Genomic DNA, 15,519 nt, shown 5'->3' with positions numbered 1-15,519 from the left:
ACAAATATAAGATTTTTAGAAATTTCATGTAATGTCTGAAACATTTATATTAACATATTTCCATACAAATACAAATATAAGATTTTTAGAAATTTCATGTAATGTCTGAAACATTTATATTAACATATTTCCATACAAATAACCCAATGAAAGTTTAGTATTAGTTGTTTTGTTTGTTTTTTTATACTGCAGGTTCTTATTAGGCATCAGTTTTATACACATCAGTGTATACATGTCAATCCCAATCGCCCAATTCAGCACACCACCATCCCCACCTCATCACAGTTTTCCCCCCTTGGTGTCCATATGTCCATTCTCTACATCTGTGTCTCAACTTCTGCCCTGCAATCTGGCTCATCTGTACCATTTTTCTAGGTTCCACATACATGCATTAATATACGATATTTGTTTTTCTCTTTCTGACTTACTTCACTCTGTATGACAGTCTCTAGATCCATCCACTTCTCAACAAATGGCTCAATTTCGTTCCTTTTTATGGCTGAGTAATATTCCATTGTATATATGTACCACAACTTCTTTATCCATTCGTCTGTTGATGGGCATTTCGGTTGCTTCCATGACCTGGCTATTGTAAATAGTGCTGCAATGAACATTCGGGTGCACGTGTCTTTTTGAATTACGGTTTTCTCTGGGTATATGCCCAGTAGTGGGATTGCTGGGTCATATGGTAATTCTATTTTTAGTTTTTTAAGGAACCTCCATATTGTTCTCCATAGTGGCTGTATCAATTTACATTCCCACCAACAGTGCAAGAGGGTTCCCTTTTCTCCACACCCTCTCCAGCATTTGTTGTTTGTAGATTTTCTGATGATGCCCATTCTAACAGGAGTGAGGTGATACCTCATTGTAGTTTTGATTTGCATTTCTCTAATAATTAGTGATGTTGAGCATCTTTTCATGTGCTTCGTGGCCGTCTGTATGTCTTCTTTGGAGAAATGTCTATTTAGGTCTTCTGCCCATTTTTGGATTGGGGTGTTTGTTTCTTTGATATTGAGCTGAATGAGCTGTTTATATATTTTGGAGATTAATCCTTTGTCCGTTGATTCATTTGCAAATATTTTCTCCCATTCTGAGGGTTGTCTTTTCGTCTTGTTTATGGTTTCCTTTGCTGTGCAAAAGCTTTGAAGTTTCATTAGGTCCCACTTGTTTATTTTTGTTTTTATTTCCATTACTCTAGGAGGTGGATCGAAAAAGATCTTGCTGTGATTTATGTCAAAGAGTGTTCTTCCTATGTTTTCCTCTAAGAGTTTTATAGTGTCCAGTCTTATATTTAGGTCTCTAATCCATTTTGAGTTTATTTTTGTGTATGGTGTTAGGGAGTATTCTAATTTCATTCTTTTACATGTGGCTGTCCAGTTTTCCCAGCACCACTTATTGAAGAGACTGTCTTTTCTCCATTGTATATCTTTGCCTCCTTTGTCATAGATTAGTTGACCATAGGTGCGTGGGTTAATCTCTGGGCTTTCTATCTTGTTCCATTGATCTATGTTTCTGTTTTTGTGCCAGTACCATATTGTCTTGATTACTGTAGCTTTGTAGTATAGTCTGAAGTCAGGGAGTCTGATTCCTCCAGCTCCATTTTTTTGCCTCAAGACTGCTTTGGCTATTCGGGGTCTTTTGTGTCTCCATACAAATTTTAAGATGATTTGTTCTAGCTCCGTAAAAAATGCCATTGGTAATTTGATAGGGATTGCATTGAATCTGTAGATTGCTTTGGGTAGTATACTCATTTTCACAATGTTGATTCTTCCAATCCAAGAACATGGTATATCTCTCCATCTGTTGGTATCATCTTTAATTTCTTTCATCAGTGTCTTATAGTTTTCTGCATACAGGTCTTTTGTCTCCCTAGGTAGGTTTATTCCTAGGTATTTTATTCTTTTTGTTGCAATGGTAAATGGGAGTGTTTCCATAATTTCTCTTTCAGATTTTTCATCATTAGTGTATAGGAATGCAAGAGATTTCTGTGCATTAATTTTGTAACCTGCAACTTTACCATATTCATTAATTAGCTCTAGCAGTTTTCTGGTGGCAGTTTTAGGATTCTCTATGTATAGTATCATGTCATCCGCAAACAGTGACAGTTTTACTTCTTCTTTTCCAATTTGTATTCCTTTTATTTCTTTTTCTTCTCTGATTGCCATGGCTAGGACTTCCAGAACTATGTTGAATAATAGTGGTGAGAGTGGACATCCTTGTCTCGTTCCTGATCTTAGAGGAAATGCTTTCAGTTTTTCACCATTGAGAATGATGTTTGCTGTGGGTTTGTCATATATGGCCTTTATTATGTTGAGGTAGGTTCCCTCTATGCCCACTTTCTGGAGAGTTTTTATCATAAATGGGTGTTGAATTTTGTCAAAAGCTTTTTCTGCATCTATTGAGATGATCATATGGTTTTTATTCTTCAATTTGTTAATATGGTGTATCACATTGATTGATTTGCGTATATTGAAGAATCCTTGCATCCCTGGGATAAATCCCACTTGATCGTGGTGTATGATCCTTTTAATGTGTTGTTGGATTCTGTTTGCTAGTATTTTGTTGAGGATTTTTGCATCTATATTCATCAGTGATATTGGTCTGTAATTTTCTTTTTTTGTAATGTCTTTGTCTGGTTTTGGTATCAGGGTGATGGTGGCCTCATAGAATGAGTTTGGGAGAGTTCCTTCCTCTGCAATTTTTTGGAAGAGTTTGAGAAGGATGGGTGTTAGCTCTTCTCTAAATGTTTGATAGAATTCACCTGTGAAGCCATCTGGTCCTGGACTTTTGTTTGTTGGAAGATTTTTAATCACAGTTTCAATTTCATTACTTGTGATTGGTCTGTTGATATTTTCTGTTTCTTCCTGATTCAGTCTTGGAAGGTTATACCTTTCTAAGAATTTGTCCATTTCTTCCAGGTTGTCCATTTTATTGGCATAAAGTTGCTTGTAGTAGTCTCTTAGGATGTTTTGTATTTCTGCGGTGTCTGTTGTAACTTCTCCTTTTTCATTTCTGATTTTATTGATTTGAGTCCTCTCCCTCTTTTTCTTGATGAGTCTGGCTAATGGCTTATCAATTTTGTTTATCTTCTCAAAGAACCAACTTTTAGTTTTATTGATCTTTGCTATTGTTTTCTTTGTTTCTATTTCATTTATTTCTGCTCTGATCTTTATGATTTCTTTCCTTCTGCTAACTTTGGGTTTTGTTTGTTCTTCTTTCTCTAGTTTCTTTAGGTGTAAGGTTAGATTGTTTACTTGAGATTTTTCTTGTTTCTTTAGGTAGGCTTGTATAGCTATAAACTTCCCTCTTAGAACCGCTTTTGCTGCATCCCATAGGTTTTGGGTCGTCGTGTTTTCATTGTCATTTGTCTCTAGGTATTTTTTTATTTCCTGTTTGATTTCTTCAGTGATCTCTTGGTTATTTAGTAACGTATTGTTTAGCCTCCATGTGTTTGTCTTTTTTACGTTTTTTTCCCTGTAATTCATTTCTAATCTCATAGCGTTGTGGTCAGAAAAGATGCTTGATATGATTTCAATTTTCTTAAATTTACTGAGGCTTGATTTGTGACCCAAGATGTGATCTATCCTGGAGAATGTTCCGTGTGCACTTGAGAAGAACGTGTAATCTGCTGTTTTTGGATGGAATGTCCTATAAATATCAATTAAATCTATCTGGTCTATTGTGTCATTTAAAGCTTCTGTTTCCTTATTTATTTTCATTTTGGATGATCTGTCCATTGGCGTAAGTGAGGTGTTAAAGTCCCCCACTATTATTGTGTTACTGTCGATTTCCTCTTTTATAGCTGTTAGCAGTTGCCTTATGTATTGAGGTGCTCCTATGTTGGGTGCATATATATTTATAATTGTTATATCTTCTTCTTGGATTGATCCCTGGATCATTATGTAGTGTCCTTCCTTGTCTCTTGTAACATTCTTTATTTTAAAGTCTATTTTATCTGATATGAGTATAGCTACTCCAGCTTTCTTTTGATTTCCATTTGCATGGAATATCTTTTTCCATCCCCTCACTTTCAGTCTGTATGTGTCCCTAGGTCTGAAGTGGGTCTCTTGTAGACAGCATATATATGGGTCTTGTTTTTGTATCCATTCAGCCAGTCTATGTCTTTTGGTTGGGGCATTTAATCCATTCACGTTTAAGGTAATTATCGATATGTATGTTCCTATGACCATTTTCTTAATTGTTTTGGTTTTGTTTTTGTAGGTCCTTTTCTTCTCTTGTGTTTCCCACTTAGAGAAGTTCCTTTAGCATTTGTTGTAGAGCTGGTTTGGTGGTGCTGAATTCTCGTAGCTTTTGCTTGTCTGTAAAGCTTTTGATTTCTCCATCAAATCTAAATGAGATCCTTGCTGGGTAGAGTAATCTTGGTTGTAGGTTCTTCCCTTTCATCACTTTAAGTATATCATGCCACTCCCTTCTGGCTTGCAGAGTTTCTGCTGAGAAATCAGCTGTTAACCTTATGGGGGTTCCCTTGTATGTTATTTGTCATTTTTCCCTTGCTGCTTTCAGTAATTTTTCTTTGTCTTTAATTTTTGCCACTTTGATTACTATGTGTCTCGGCGTGTTTCTCCTTGGGTTTATTCTGTATGGGACTCTCTGTGCTTCCTGGACTTGGGTGGCTATTTCCTTTCCCATGTTAGGGAAGTTTTCGACTATAATCTCTTCAAATATTTTCTCTGGTCCTTTCTCTCTCTCTTCTCCTTCTGGGACCCCTATAATGCGAATGTTGTTGCGTTTAATGTTGTCCCAGAGGTCTCTTAGGCTGTCTTCATTTCTTTTCATTCTTTTTTCTTTAGTCTGTTCCGCAGCAGTGAATTCCACCATTCTGTCTTCCAGGTCACTTATCCGTTCTTCTGCCTCAGTTATTCTGCTATTGATTCCTTCTAGTGTAGTTTTCATTTCAGTTATTGTATTGGTCATCTCTGTTTGTTTGTTCTTTAATTCTTCTAGGTCTTTGTTAATCATTTCTTGCATCTTCTCAATCTTTGCCTCCATTCTTATTCCGAGGTCCTGGATCATCTTCACTATCATTATTCTGAATTCTTTTTCTGGAAGGTTGCCTATCTCCACTTCATTGAGTTGTTTTTCTGGGGTTTTTTCTTGTTCCTTCATCTGGTACATAGCCCTCTGCCTTTTCATCCTCTCTGTCTTTCTGTAACTGTGGTTTTTGGTCCACAGGCTGCAGGATTGTAGTTTTTCTTGCTTCTGTTGTCTGCCCTCTGGTGGTTGAGGCTAAGAGGCTTGATGGGAGGCTCTGGTGGTGGGTAGAGCTGACTGTTGCTGTGGCGGTCAGAGCTCAGTAAAACCTTAATCCACTTGACTGTTGATGGGTGGGGCTGGGTTCCTTCCCTGTTGCTGTGGCGATCAGAGCTCAGTAAAACCTTAATCCACTTGACTGTTGATGGGTGGGGCTGGGTTCCCTCCCTGTTGGTTGTTTTGCCTGAGGCAACCCAACACTGGAGCCTACCCGTGCTCTTTGGTGGGATTAATGGCAGACTCTGGGAGGGCTCACGCCAAGGAGAACTTCCCAGGACCTCTGCTGCCAGTGTCCTTATCCCCACGGTGAAACAGAGCCACCACTTGCCTCTGCAGGAGACCCCCCAACACCAGCAGGTACGTCTGGTTCAGTCTCCCCCAGGGTCACTGCTCCTTCCCCTGGGTCCCGATGCACACATTACTTTGTGTGTGCCCTCCAAGAGTGGGGTCTCTGTTTCCCCCAGTCCTGTCACAGTCCTGCAATCAATTCCCACTAGACTTCAAAGTCTGATTCTCTAGGAATTCCTCCTCCCGTTGCCGGACCCCCAGGTTGGGAAGCCTGACGTGGGGCTCAGAACCTTCACTCCAGTGGGTGGACTTCTGTGGTATAAGTGTTCGCCAGTCTGTGAGTCACCCACCCAGCAGTTATGGGATTTGATTTTACTCTGATTGCGCCCCTCCTACCGTCTCACTGTGGCTTCTCCTCTGTCCTTGGACGTGGGGTATCCTCCTTGGTGAAGTCCAGGGTCTTCCTGTCAATGATTGTCCAGCAGCCAGTTGTGATTCTGGTGCTCTCGCAAGAGGGAGTGAGTGCACGTCCTTCTACTCCGCCATCTTGGTTAATCTCCCTAAAAAATCAAGTTCTTAAGGTAGACCATCTTCTTTAAGACATTAAATGGAAATTCACAACTTTCCAAAATATTCTTTGTAGGAATTCTATTGTGATGGTTACATAGCTTCATTCCTTGATTCAAGAATTGTTTGCTGAGTACCAAGTAAGCATTGGATATACTGCAGTGAGGAGAAGCAAGTTCTTGACCTTTTGAAGCATATGGGATCCTACAAGGGTGATCAGCAATAAACAGCTAAACAAACAGCAATTTAGAGAAGTGTCAGGAAGACAGAGGACAGAATTCAGTGATAGAGAATAACAAGAGGGGAGCTAATTCACTAGGTGATTCGTAATGGTGGTTGGAAGAGGTAGGTTTTAGGCTGAGACTTAAAGGATGAGAAGAGGTGGGCCAGGTAAAGAGCATGAGACAGAGCAGCCTAGGCAGAGATCAGCAAGCATCAAAACTCCAGGCATAAAGGAGCTTGGGTGTTTCCAGAACTGAAAGTAACCTGGTGTTACTGCATCAGAGCTTTTAAGTGAGTGTGTGTGTGTGTGTGTGTGTGTGTGTGTGTGTGGTGTGGGGGGAAATGAGGAGGTGATGGTATGAGATTAGATTAGATCAGTAAATGGGTGTCAGATGATTCAGAACCTTGTATGCCATGGTTAAGACTCTAGATTTTAAAATAAGTACAATGGAAACCAATCAAAAATTTAAGAGTAGAGAATCATTATCTAATTTAATTTTTAAAAGCTCACTTTGGCTATTTTGTGGAGAATGAAACATGTGTGAGCATGTTTCATTGTGTTTGTGGTTAAAAATGGAAGCAATGAGACCAGTTGGAGGGCTATTAGAATCATCCAGTCAAAGACAATGGTGGCTTGGGTAATAGAGTGGCGATGGAAATGGAATCAACTGGATAGATTTGAAATATTTTTTGGAGGTATCTTCTGAATTTACAGGTACATTTGATATTCAGGGTGAGGAGGAATCAGGAATCTAAAATGATCACTTTTTTTTTTTTTTTTCCAACTGGGCATATCATGGTAGCCTTTACTAAGATTGGGGGTTGGGCAAGATCAGGTTTCAGAGGGAGATCATGTTCACTTTTAGATATCTAGAACCAAACCTATTGCAAAATTTATTAATTCATCAAACATTGATTGAGCTTCACCATATGCCAGACTTTGTACTAAGTGTTGAGGATATCTGGTGTCCTTATGCTTATGGAATTACAGAGATGGTAGATTTCAGGGTGCAAGAAGGGACCATAGTTGGAAATCATCCAGTCCAACATCCTTATTTTAAAGATGAAGGGTAGAATTTGAAGCATTTGATTTTTGAAGAAATATCAAGACTCCTCTATAAAAATTATGGTTATCCTAGTAAAACTTAACTTTACTCAACCAGCAAAAATTGTGGTATTATTTTCCCTTAGGGATAGCATACAATCTGTTTTCATTTCTGTTTTAATGAATTGTTACAACTAGTACTATTAAAACACTTTCTGTTGCATTCTGAAGTCATGAAAATATGGGCATTATAGCCAGGAGTTCAGTGAGTGATGCTGTCATTGGTTTCACTAGGCTTATAAACAACACATGCAAGAAGAATCATAAACCGTGTTCAAATGTGCACACATTTTTTTACTAAGGATTGATAGTAGACAAATGTGGAATTGGACACTTGTATTTTTTATATTATTGATGGTAGGTTGATATTTACCTTGAAATCTTTTAGAGGAGATTTTTCAAATTTAATGGAAAGCATTAATATGAGAGGGAAAAAAAGAAGGGCTGCAAAGAAAAAATTTGTTGTTGTGCAATGAATTCTAGATTTGTGTGTGTGCAAGTGGATGTATGTTGGAATGTTTGTTTTAAGGGCTTATTCAATTTTGTAAGTTAATGTATTTGGTTAAAGAATAAATAGGTAATGATGAAATAGCAAGTTTTGTAGATGTGAACAATTTAAACACCAGGAAACCAAAAAAGATTATTTAGAGTGGTCTAGATAAGCATACTTATTATCTAAATTATGATACAGCATTTATTGTTCATTTAAAGTGAGATTTACTTGGCTCTTTATACTAGGTCAAGTACTGTGAAAGAAAAGAGATGAAAGTTCCTGCCCTAAGGGCGTAACAAACTTGAAGCATCAGGCATGATGCAGTCTGGTCACACACATGCACACACACGATGAGAGACTGTTTCCTTCAGTGAGTGGTGATTGCCATAGGAACGCCCTATGGAGAGAAGGAAGTTTCAAGACGTTTTGTAGAGATGAGGGCCTTTTCATCAGAAGGATGTTTCAGGATAAGAAAGGAAGAAGTGGATATTGAATGAGATAGACGGCAGTCAAGTGACCTACTTGAAGCTTAAAAGTAGGTTGAAGAGATGACGATAAAAGCAAGGATGGAGCTAGATTAGAATGCATGCCAATGGAAGAGGCAAAACTCCTGAGAGGATGGTTGAAATGGTCAAAATAAGAAGTATTTAGCTCTGCTTCTTCCCTGTAACTGGAAGGGCAGGACTAAATTCAAAGAAACCGGAAGTCCAAGGTTTAACCCTGTACCTTCAAGGAAGAAACGTAACAGCCAAGGGCTGACAGTCGAAACTTCATGGAATTTATAACTAGGATTGTGTACACATAAATTAATTGAAAAATTAGTGGTGAAAATAAAGACTAGATAGAAAGACAGCTTATTTTCTGGAATCTTGCTGAAAAAATAGAAGCTTTGTGCATGAGTATACCAGAACAGGAGTAATCTGTTTTATTAATTAATCTGTATCCTTATATCCTCATGAAAGATACAAGGGTAAGAGTGTAGTTTTCACTTTCTGAAAAAGTGCTTAGGAATAAACATTGGCAAGAACCTGCAGGAAGCCTTCAGGACAGGAAAATGTCTTTTGTTCTTAACCACTTGTCCCTGGCTCTCCCAAAAGCCACCTTCTTACTGTGGTGGTTTAGCCTCTCACCTGTAGATTAATATTTCCTCTATGATAAATTAATTTCCTTGCTATGGACAGTGTGTATGACCTTATATTCGTTCACAATAACCTCGAAATTTTCTTCATCATGCAGTTGACTGGAACACACCACTCACTCCTGAAGTTTGAAAGAGGCTCACTGGCCAAGCAGGACTTTTTTTCTTTTCTTTTTTTTTTTTTTTTCTTAAGCTTTTTCAGCTGCACTAATTCTTAACCAGCCAAAGAAACTCTCAAGGGGATACTTTGGGGGAAAGGGGAGCAGAGACATCTTGAGAAATTTTTACATATGTAAAACAAATGTCTTCCACTGAGGTTTTTAAAATAGTCCCTTTAAACTGTAACATGTGTCAGGCTAAGTTTGCTCAAATAATCACAGGGCTGCACAAGCAGGTCCCAATCAGTGCACACCAGACACAGAGGCCCATTTTCATGAGAGTCATGTTTTTGTTGGCGGTTTTAGTTTGTCTTCAGAAATTGCCTCTTGCGTTGGTGGTGAGCATAGCTGCCTTCCCCAAATTACTTCTTAACCCATTATCTCTAGAACTTGCCCATTCTTTAATTCTACTTAGGAAAAAAGGAATATTATCTCACAGCTGAGTGGGAAGACGCAAGGAACTTGTCCAAGTTTTCTCCAGGAATATTGTTGTCAGGTTTGTGGTTTGCTTCTAGAAATTTGGTATGTGAGTTAATTTACATTTTTCACTCTACCTCCAGCTTTTTTTTTTTTTTTTAAGGGACAGGGGTAATTTAAGAGGGAATTGAATATATCAGAGCACCTTATTTTTGTTGTTGTTGTCTGTTTGCTAAATAGGAAAGTCCATCAGCTTGGTAATGGAGGAGAGCAATGACTCCATGGAGAACCCCCAACAAGGCCAAGGGCGGAACAATGCCATGAAGTGTGGGTGGCTGAGGAAGCAGGGAGGCTTTGTCAAGACTTGGCATACCCGTTGGTTTGTGCTCAAAGGAGATCAACTCTATTATTTCAAAGACGAAGATGAAACCAAGCCCTTGGTAAGTAGGAGAAAATTAAAGCATTGTGGTGCTTAGCAGTCTAAGAAGTAGAGGGGTTTGCTAGAAACTGATGGAGACTGAGGTCAACCCAATCTCCCTGGTCTCCTTCTTTTCGTTGGCATCTTTCACACTCTTTCTCATTGCTTACTTTGGCTCAAGATGATGAATTTGCTAATTGAGGCCAAGAGACAAATTACACTTGTCGGATATTAATTTTGACTTTTACGAAGCTGTAACATAGTGTCTGAGTCCCTCAGGCAAACTTACTTCATGTGGAAATGTTAATGGACATCTGCTAGAAGATATATTCTATAGCCAAAACATCTTTCCTTTTCTCAGAAGTAAGTTGAAAGATTTGAAGGAAAACTGTAAGTGCAATTTTAAGTAATTTCTGAGACACCTTCAATATCAGTTCTGTGGGGGCTTCTCTCTACTCTAAGTCACATAAAATATGGATGCAGTGCTAAACCAGACAGTGTGGACACATCCAACCAGCATACACAGTATAGTCCCCTGGGAATAGTTTCTATGTTTCTTTGTGGTTTCTTACTGGTCTTTTATTTTCTTGTTTACTTATTTTCTCAGCCACAAATCTCTGGGTTGCAATTAGAGAAAGGAAAAATCTCCATCGTTCCCTGTAGGTACAGCAAGCTTTCTTAGCTGTGATCATTGCTTATCAATTAATGAAAGGAGATGGGAACTGAGGTATCACTTCTGTGTTTTTCCTTCATCTACATCTATAAAATATATAAATAAGAGAAAAAATGTTTGAGATCAGTTTACATAAACATCCCTAACAGTATGTTCTTGAGGCTATATTCCTTGTATTAAAATGTAAGAATTTAGTTAGGAATTTGGATCAAGGCTCTGCTTTAGTATTTTAAATTCTTCAGACATTATAATTTAACAAAGTTCTCATTAGTATAATCGAATTACATAAAGATAGCAATGAAATTACAAACTCTACTCATTTTTTGAAATTGCTATTTTTTTAGCATATTTTTACCAGGGCCACGCATTAGACTAAGAATTTGTGTATATACATTATCTTATGAAATGCTTACAATAATCCTGTGAGGTAGGATTATCCTCACTTAAGTATGATGAAATCAATGTTTAGGTATAATGCATATTACCCAAAGTTAGACAGTGGTGCCGTATTTTGCCTCTAGTTAGGTCCAAGTTCATATAGCCTCAGCCAAAGATCTCATCAATAAATCAATAAAAGTATCCCCTATTGATATCATGAGACTTACAGTGCATTTCCATACCTGCTATTGTTTTCATCACAGCAAACCAGTGAGGAATATGGGGGTTATCATTATAGATGAAGAAATTGTGTCTTAGTGACATGAAGCAACATGACCCCCATTATATAGAGATCAGAGGCAAAGGAGTAAAGCCTTTTGTTTCTTAACTCTTACTCTAGGGTTCTATTCTTGTACCTTGTTTTAAACTATGTAATACTCACAGTAAGGTATTATCCTGAACATAAAATCATTTTTACCAAACTGAGGTTAATGTGAAAAAATGTAGAATCTGGGGGATCCAGTATGGAAACTGTGATATGGGGGACTGTGTTCAATAAAACAGAAATATGAGTAATATTCAATATTTTATTCTATGAACTCTTGTTCTGGCGTGGTTTGGGTGGGCTGGGTTGTTAAACAGAATGGGTACAAATCAAATGATTAATTAGGTCTCATCTAGAACCTAAACAAGGGATTAGGGGAGCAAACAGAGGTTTCAGGGGCTGAGTGGCTAGAGAATTGAAAGGAAACTGAACAAACGTTTTGACTCTTTGGGGAGCTCAGCGTACCTTCTAGTAATGAAGATAGGATACAATGGATCAAGCTCGAGCTCAATATTTCTAAAATTTGAGAAACTGCAGATGTCAGAGAATATGCACATGACCCCTCTAAACTGGTAAAAGAGGATATCATCAAATTGCCTTGGCTATTGTCCTCCATGGAATTTCTTAGAAGATCTACAGTCACAAATAGTATTCAGTGCAATGTAGTTATTTTGACAAAAAGTTGGAAATATAAATAAGAAAATGCAAAAACTTCTGATTAATTCAAATGAAACTCTGCCTCAAAGTGAAAATTACTTTCATTCATAATATTTCTAAGATAAATAATATTTTGATATTAGTATATTACTAGTATTTGTAGACTTATAGTGACTGAAATTAACAAAATAGTTATATTGACAAGAAAATACTAATTCTTATACAAACCAAACATAGACTACAATCATTCCCCCTGCCTCCAAAAAAGGTTTCTTAATTTTTCTTCTACTTATTACTTGTTAAAGATTTGCTGTTAATAAAGCAGTAATAGTTTGGGGTGAATAACTTTGAATTATTATTATTTTTTTGGATCATCTTTTATGACAGTGCAAGCACCAGGAATTTTGACATAGTACTTTTAAATTTTCATCTTTTATACTGATGTTTAGACATGTGAGCACAGAATCAGATGAAAACCCAGCAATTCCTATATCAGAGGACACTTTGGAATTTGAAAGGACCATGTATTTGCCCATGAATGGATTAATTTCTTACTTTAAAGTGAGTTCTTTAAATGAGCATAGATGCCTGACACATTGTAAGTGCTGCAGCACATTTTTGCACGAGTTGGTGAGTGATTCAGTAAAATATATCTCTAGCCAAGCAGGGTTGGGCCAGGACCATGTACTGACTATCCTCAGCTGCATGTATCAAAATCATAACCTGTATTTAAAATAATGAAGTTTAAATCACATTAAATAAATCCTGTAGTGATATATTATAAACTAACTCTAAATAATTCGATGAAGAACAATTGAACATCCTGAAAAATGTTAAAACGGGAAAAAATTTAGTTGTTATAAAACCGCTCATTTTATAGATAAAGGGTACGTGTGTGTGTAGGTACCCTTTATCTATAAAAGGGTACCTACACCTCCTGTGTGTGTGTGTGTATCAACCAAGGGATACTGTTAATGAGTAGCAGATGATGAACTGAAAAATCAGATTTCCTTGCTCCTGATCCAGTGTTCCTTCAGTTTAGGCTTTTGCCTGCTCACAAATCCTCAACATTTTTTTAGATTTGCTTCCAGTCAGAAGTACTGTTTTCAGTATTGGCACTTACAAGCATAAGAATGCCCTTGACCTTCATATATTTTGATGAGGGCTATTTCAATAATACTGGAGGAAACATCACTAATGAAATGAAAAAAAATTCACTCTTCTAAGCATTCCTAGCCAGCTGAAAATGTTCAATAAACTTAATCTGGATTGGTTTTCCTCTCTCTTAATAGTATTTCTGAAATGTAAGTATTAAAACCCTTGAAATGTGTGTCCCTCCTGCCCTAGAAAGAGGCTCTCAATTTATTTTAGTGAAACTTTCTCTGAGTTTCTCAACTCAATAAAGAGAGTCAAACTCCATCATTATCCTTGTTATTAAAAACTGAACATCTGTTGGGAGAAACATGTAAACAAAATTATAATTGTGACAGGCTACCATGTAAGCACTGAGTGCTCAGAAAACACAGATACAATTAGTGCCAGGGAGTGAGTGGTGACTGGCTAGAGGAGTTGGGGGAGGCTGTGCAAAGCAAGAGGTGACCCTTACCTGGAGTGCTGAAGGTTGCTGGGAGTTTTCCAGGTACATAAATTGGGGAAAGGAATTCAGAGTGGAGGAAAGATATGGAGTTGTAGAATAGATATCTATAAATAGCTCCATATTGTGAGGGCAGCAAAATGACAAGAAATGGGCTTGGAGAGGTTGGTGGGGCCACAGCAAAAATGGATGTGTATGTCACCCAAAGAGGCTGGATTCTCAGGTAGGTAATGGGAAGCTCTTTCCAAAGCACCTGAGCTGCTCAAGATGCAAAACCACACTACCCTGTTAGAAAGGAATACTGGTGGCTGTCTCCTGATGTCTCCTCTGGCTGCCGTAATAGAACACCATAGACAGGGGCGCTTAAACAACAGAAATTAATTTTCTCAGAGTTCTAGAGGCTGGAAGTCCAAGATCAAGATGCTTTCAGGGTTGGTTTCAGGTGAAGCCTCTCTTCCTGGCTTGTAGACAACTGCCTTCCCTCTGTGTCCTCACATGGCCTTTGCTTTGTACACAGAAGAGTGAGAGAGCCCTGGTGTCTCTTCCTTTTAAAAGGATATGAGCCCTATCAGATAGCCCCATCATTATGGCATCATTTAACCTTAAAGGCCCCAAATACAGTCACAGGGGGAGTTAGGTCTTTAATGTGAATTTGGGGGGGCCCAATTCAATCCATAATACCTAATATGTTGAAAACCTATGTTAATAAATATAATTTTCTCAGTTAAGTTTTTCTTCCATCTGTACTGTCTATCTTCATGTCTACTAGAACCTAATATATCTGATTTAGTGCATTTTAAACTTAATTATTTGAACCTAATATTGATGTTTCATATTCTTATTCAAATTGCACCTTGCTTCCCAAATATTCCACAACCTGTGCTAGTTTGGGAACTTAGTCTCTAAACTGACACTTGTATTTTCTTCTTGAGCAAAAGGCAAAAGCACCTCTAGGTCCTCCTTTCTCTGGGGACAGTACCTGGTTTGTAAACAAGACTTTCCAGCCTGTAGCCAGGGTTCTCCTGGCAATATATTGGAGGTCTATCTCAAAATATAACTGCTTTATATTTAATATACATCTAACTAAAATCTTTAGTATCCTATACTTTTAAAAATGAAACTTTAGTTCATCTAGGCTGAAACCGTCTCCAGAAACCATTTTCTACAGTGTTTGCAATTACATGGATACAGATTTTATTTAGAACAGATTTAAAAATAAAGTTGATTTTGGTTGTTTCTGAAAAAACAGACACGGAAAGTGATGTATGTAGCCAATTTTGAACATACACTAATGCATCCTTTATTTCTGTTACTCATAGAACACTACTGTAAACATCCTATAGTACTGTATTTTTTCAGTTTTTGTTTAATATTTTTTCTATTTTAATCTTTAAAATAAAGTTCTATTTACATACAGAAAAAAGTTTAAAATTATACTGTACAGAAGAATTTATTTTTAAAAAAGTCTTCCATCTACCCTGCATACCCCTAGGACTTTTGGGTAACTCTGAAAAATGTTTTAAAACAGATTTAAACCAAGTTTGTGACAATATTGTTTGCCTATTTTTCATTAATAATCATGACAAATGACTGTGGCTTTAGTTACAGATATTATAACATGGGGTAAGCAGCTGAGTTATAGATAAAGTATGATTATTATAACTATCCTAAAAATAAGACAGTTATATAGATTTTGTTAAATGAATTTAGTGATAAATTCCTAGTACTTTTTTGGAACCATTTGTTTTACTTCTATCCTGAAGTATATTATTCCTTAAATAATAACCAAGTCTCAAGTTTGGCCATACTAGTGAA

At 37.3% G+C, this 15,519-nt stretch overlaps 1 protein-coding gene across 2 annotated transcripts in view; it reads left to right on the top strand.

Annotated features, from left to right (window-relative positions):
- Positions 1-15,519, top strand: part of ARHGAP24 (Rho GTPase activating protein 24) — a 535,848-nt gene that overhangs the window by 89,866 nt on the left and 430,463 nt on the right. For both annotated transcript variants that reach the window (XM_007177348.2, XM_057547034.1), the window contains exon 2: positions 9,900-10,099. In XM_007177348.2, coding sequence (XP_007177410.2) covers positions 9,920-10,099 — 180 coding nt within the window. In that variant the 5' untranslated portion in view covers positions 9,900-9,919. The remainder of the gene's footprint in view (positions 1-9,899; positions 10,100-15,519) is intronic.

Source organism: Balaenoptera acutorostrata, chromosome 5, assembly GCF_949987535.1.
Source record: "Balaenoptera acutorostrata chromosome 5, mBalAcu1.1, whole genome shotgun sequence".
Taxonomy (NCBI): Eukaryota; Metazoa; Chordata; class Mammalia; order Artiodactyla; family Balaenopteridae; genus Balaenoptera; species Balaenoptera acutorostrata.
This window is presented reverse-complemented; position numbering and strand designations above follow the sequence as displayed.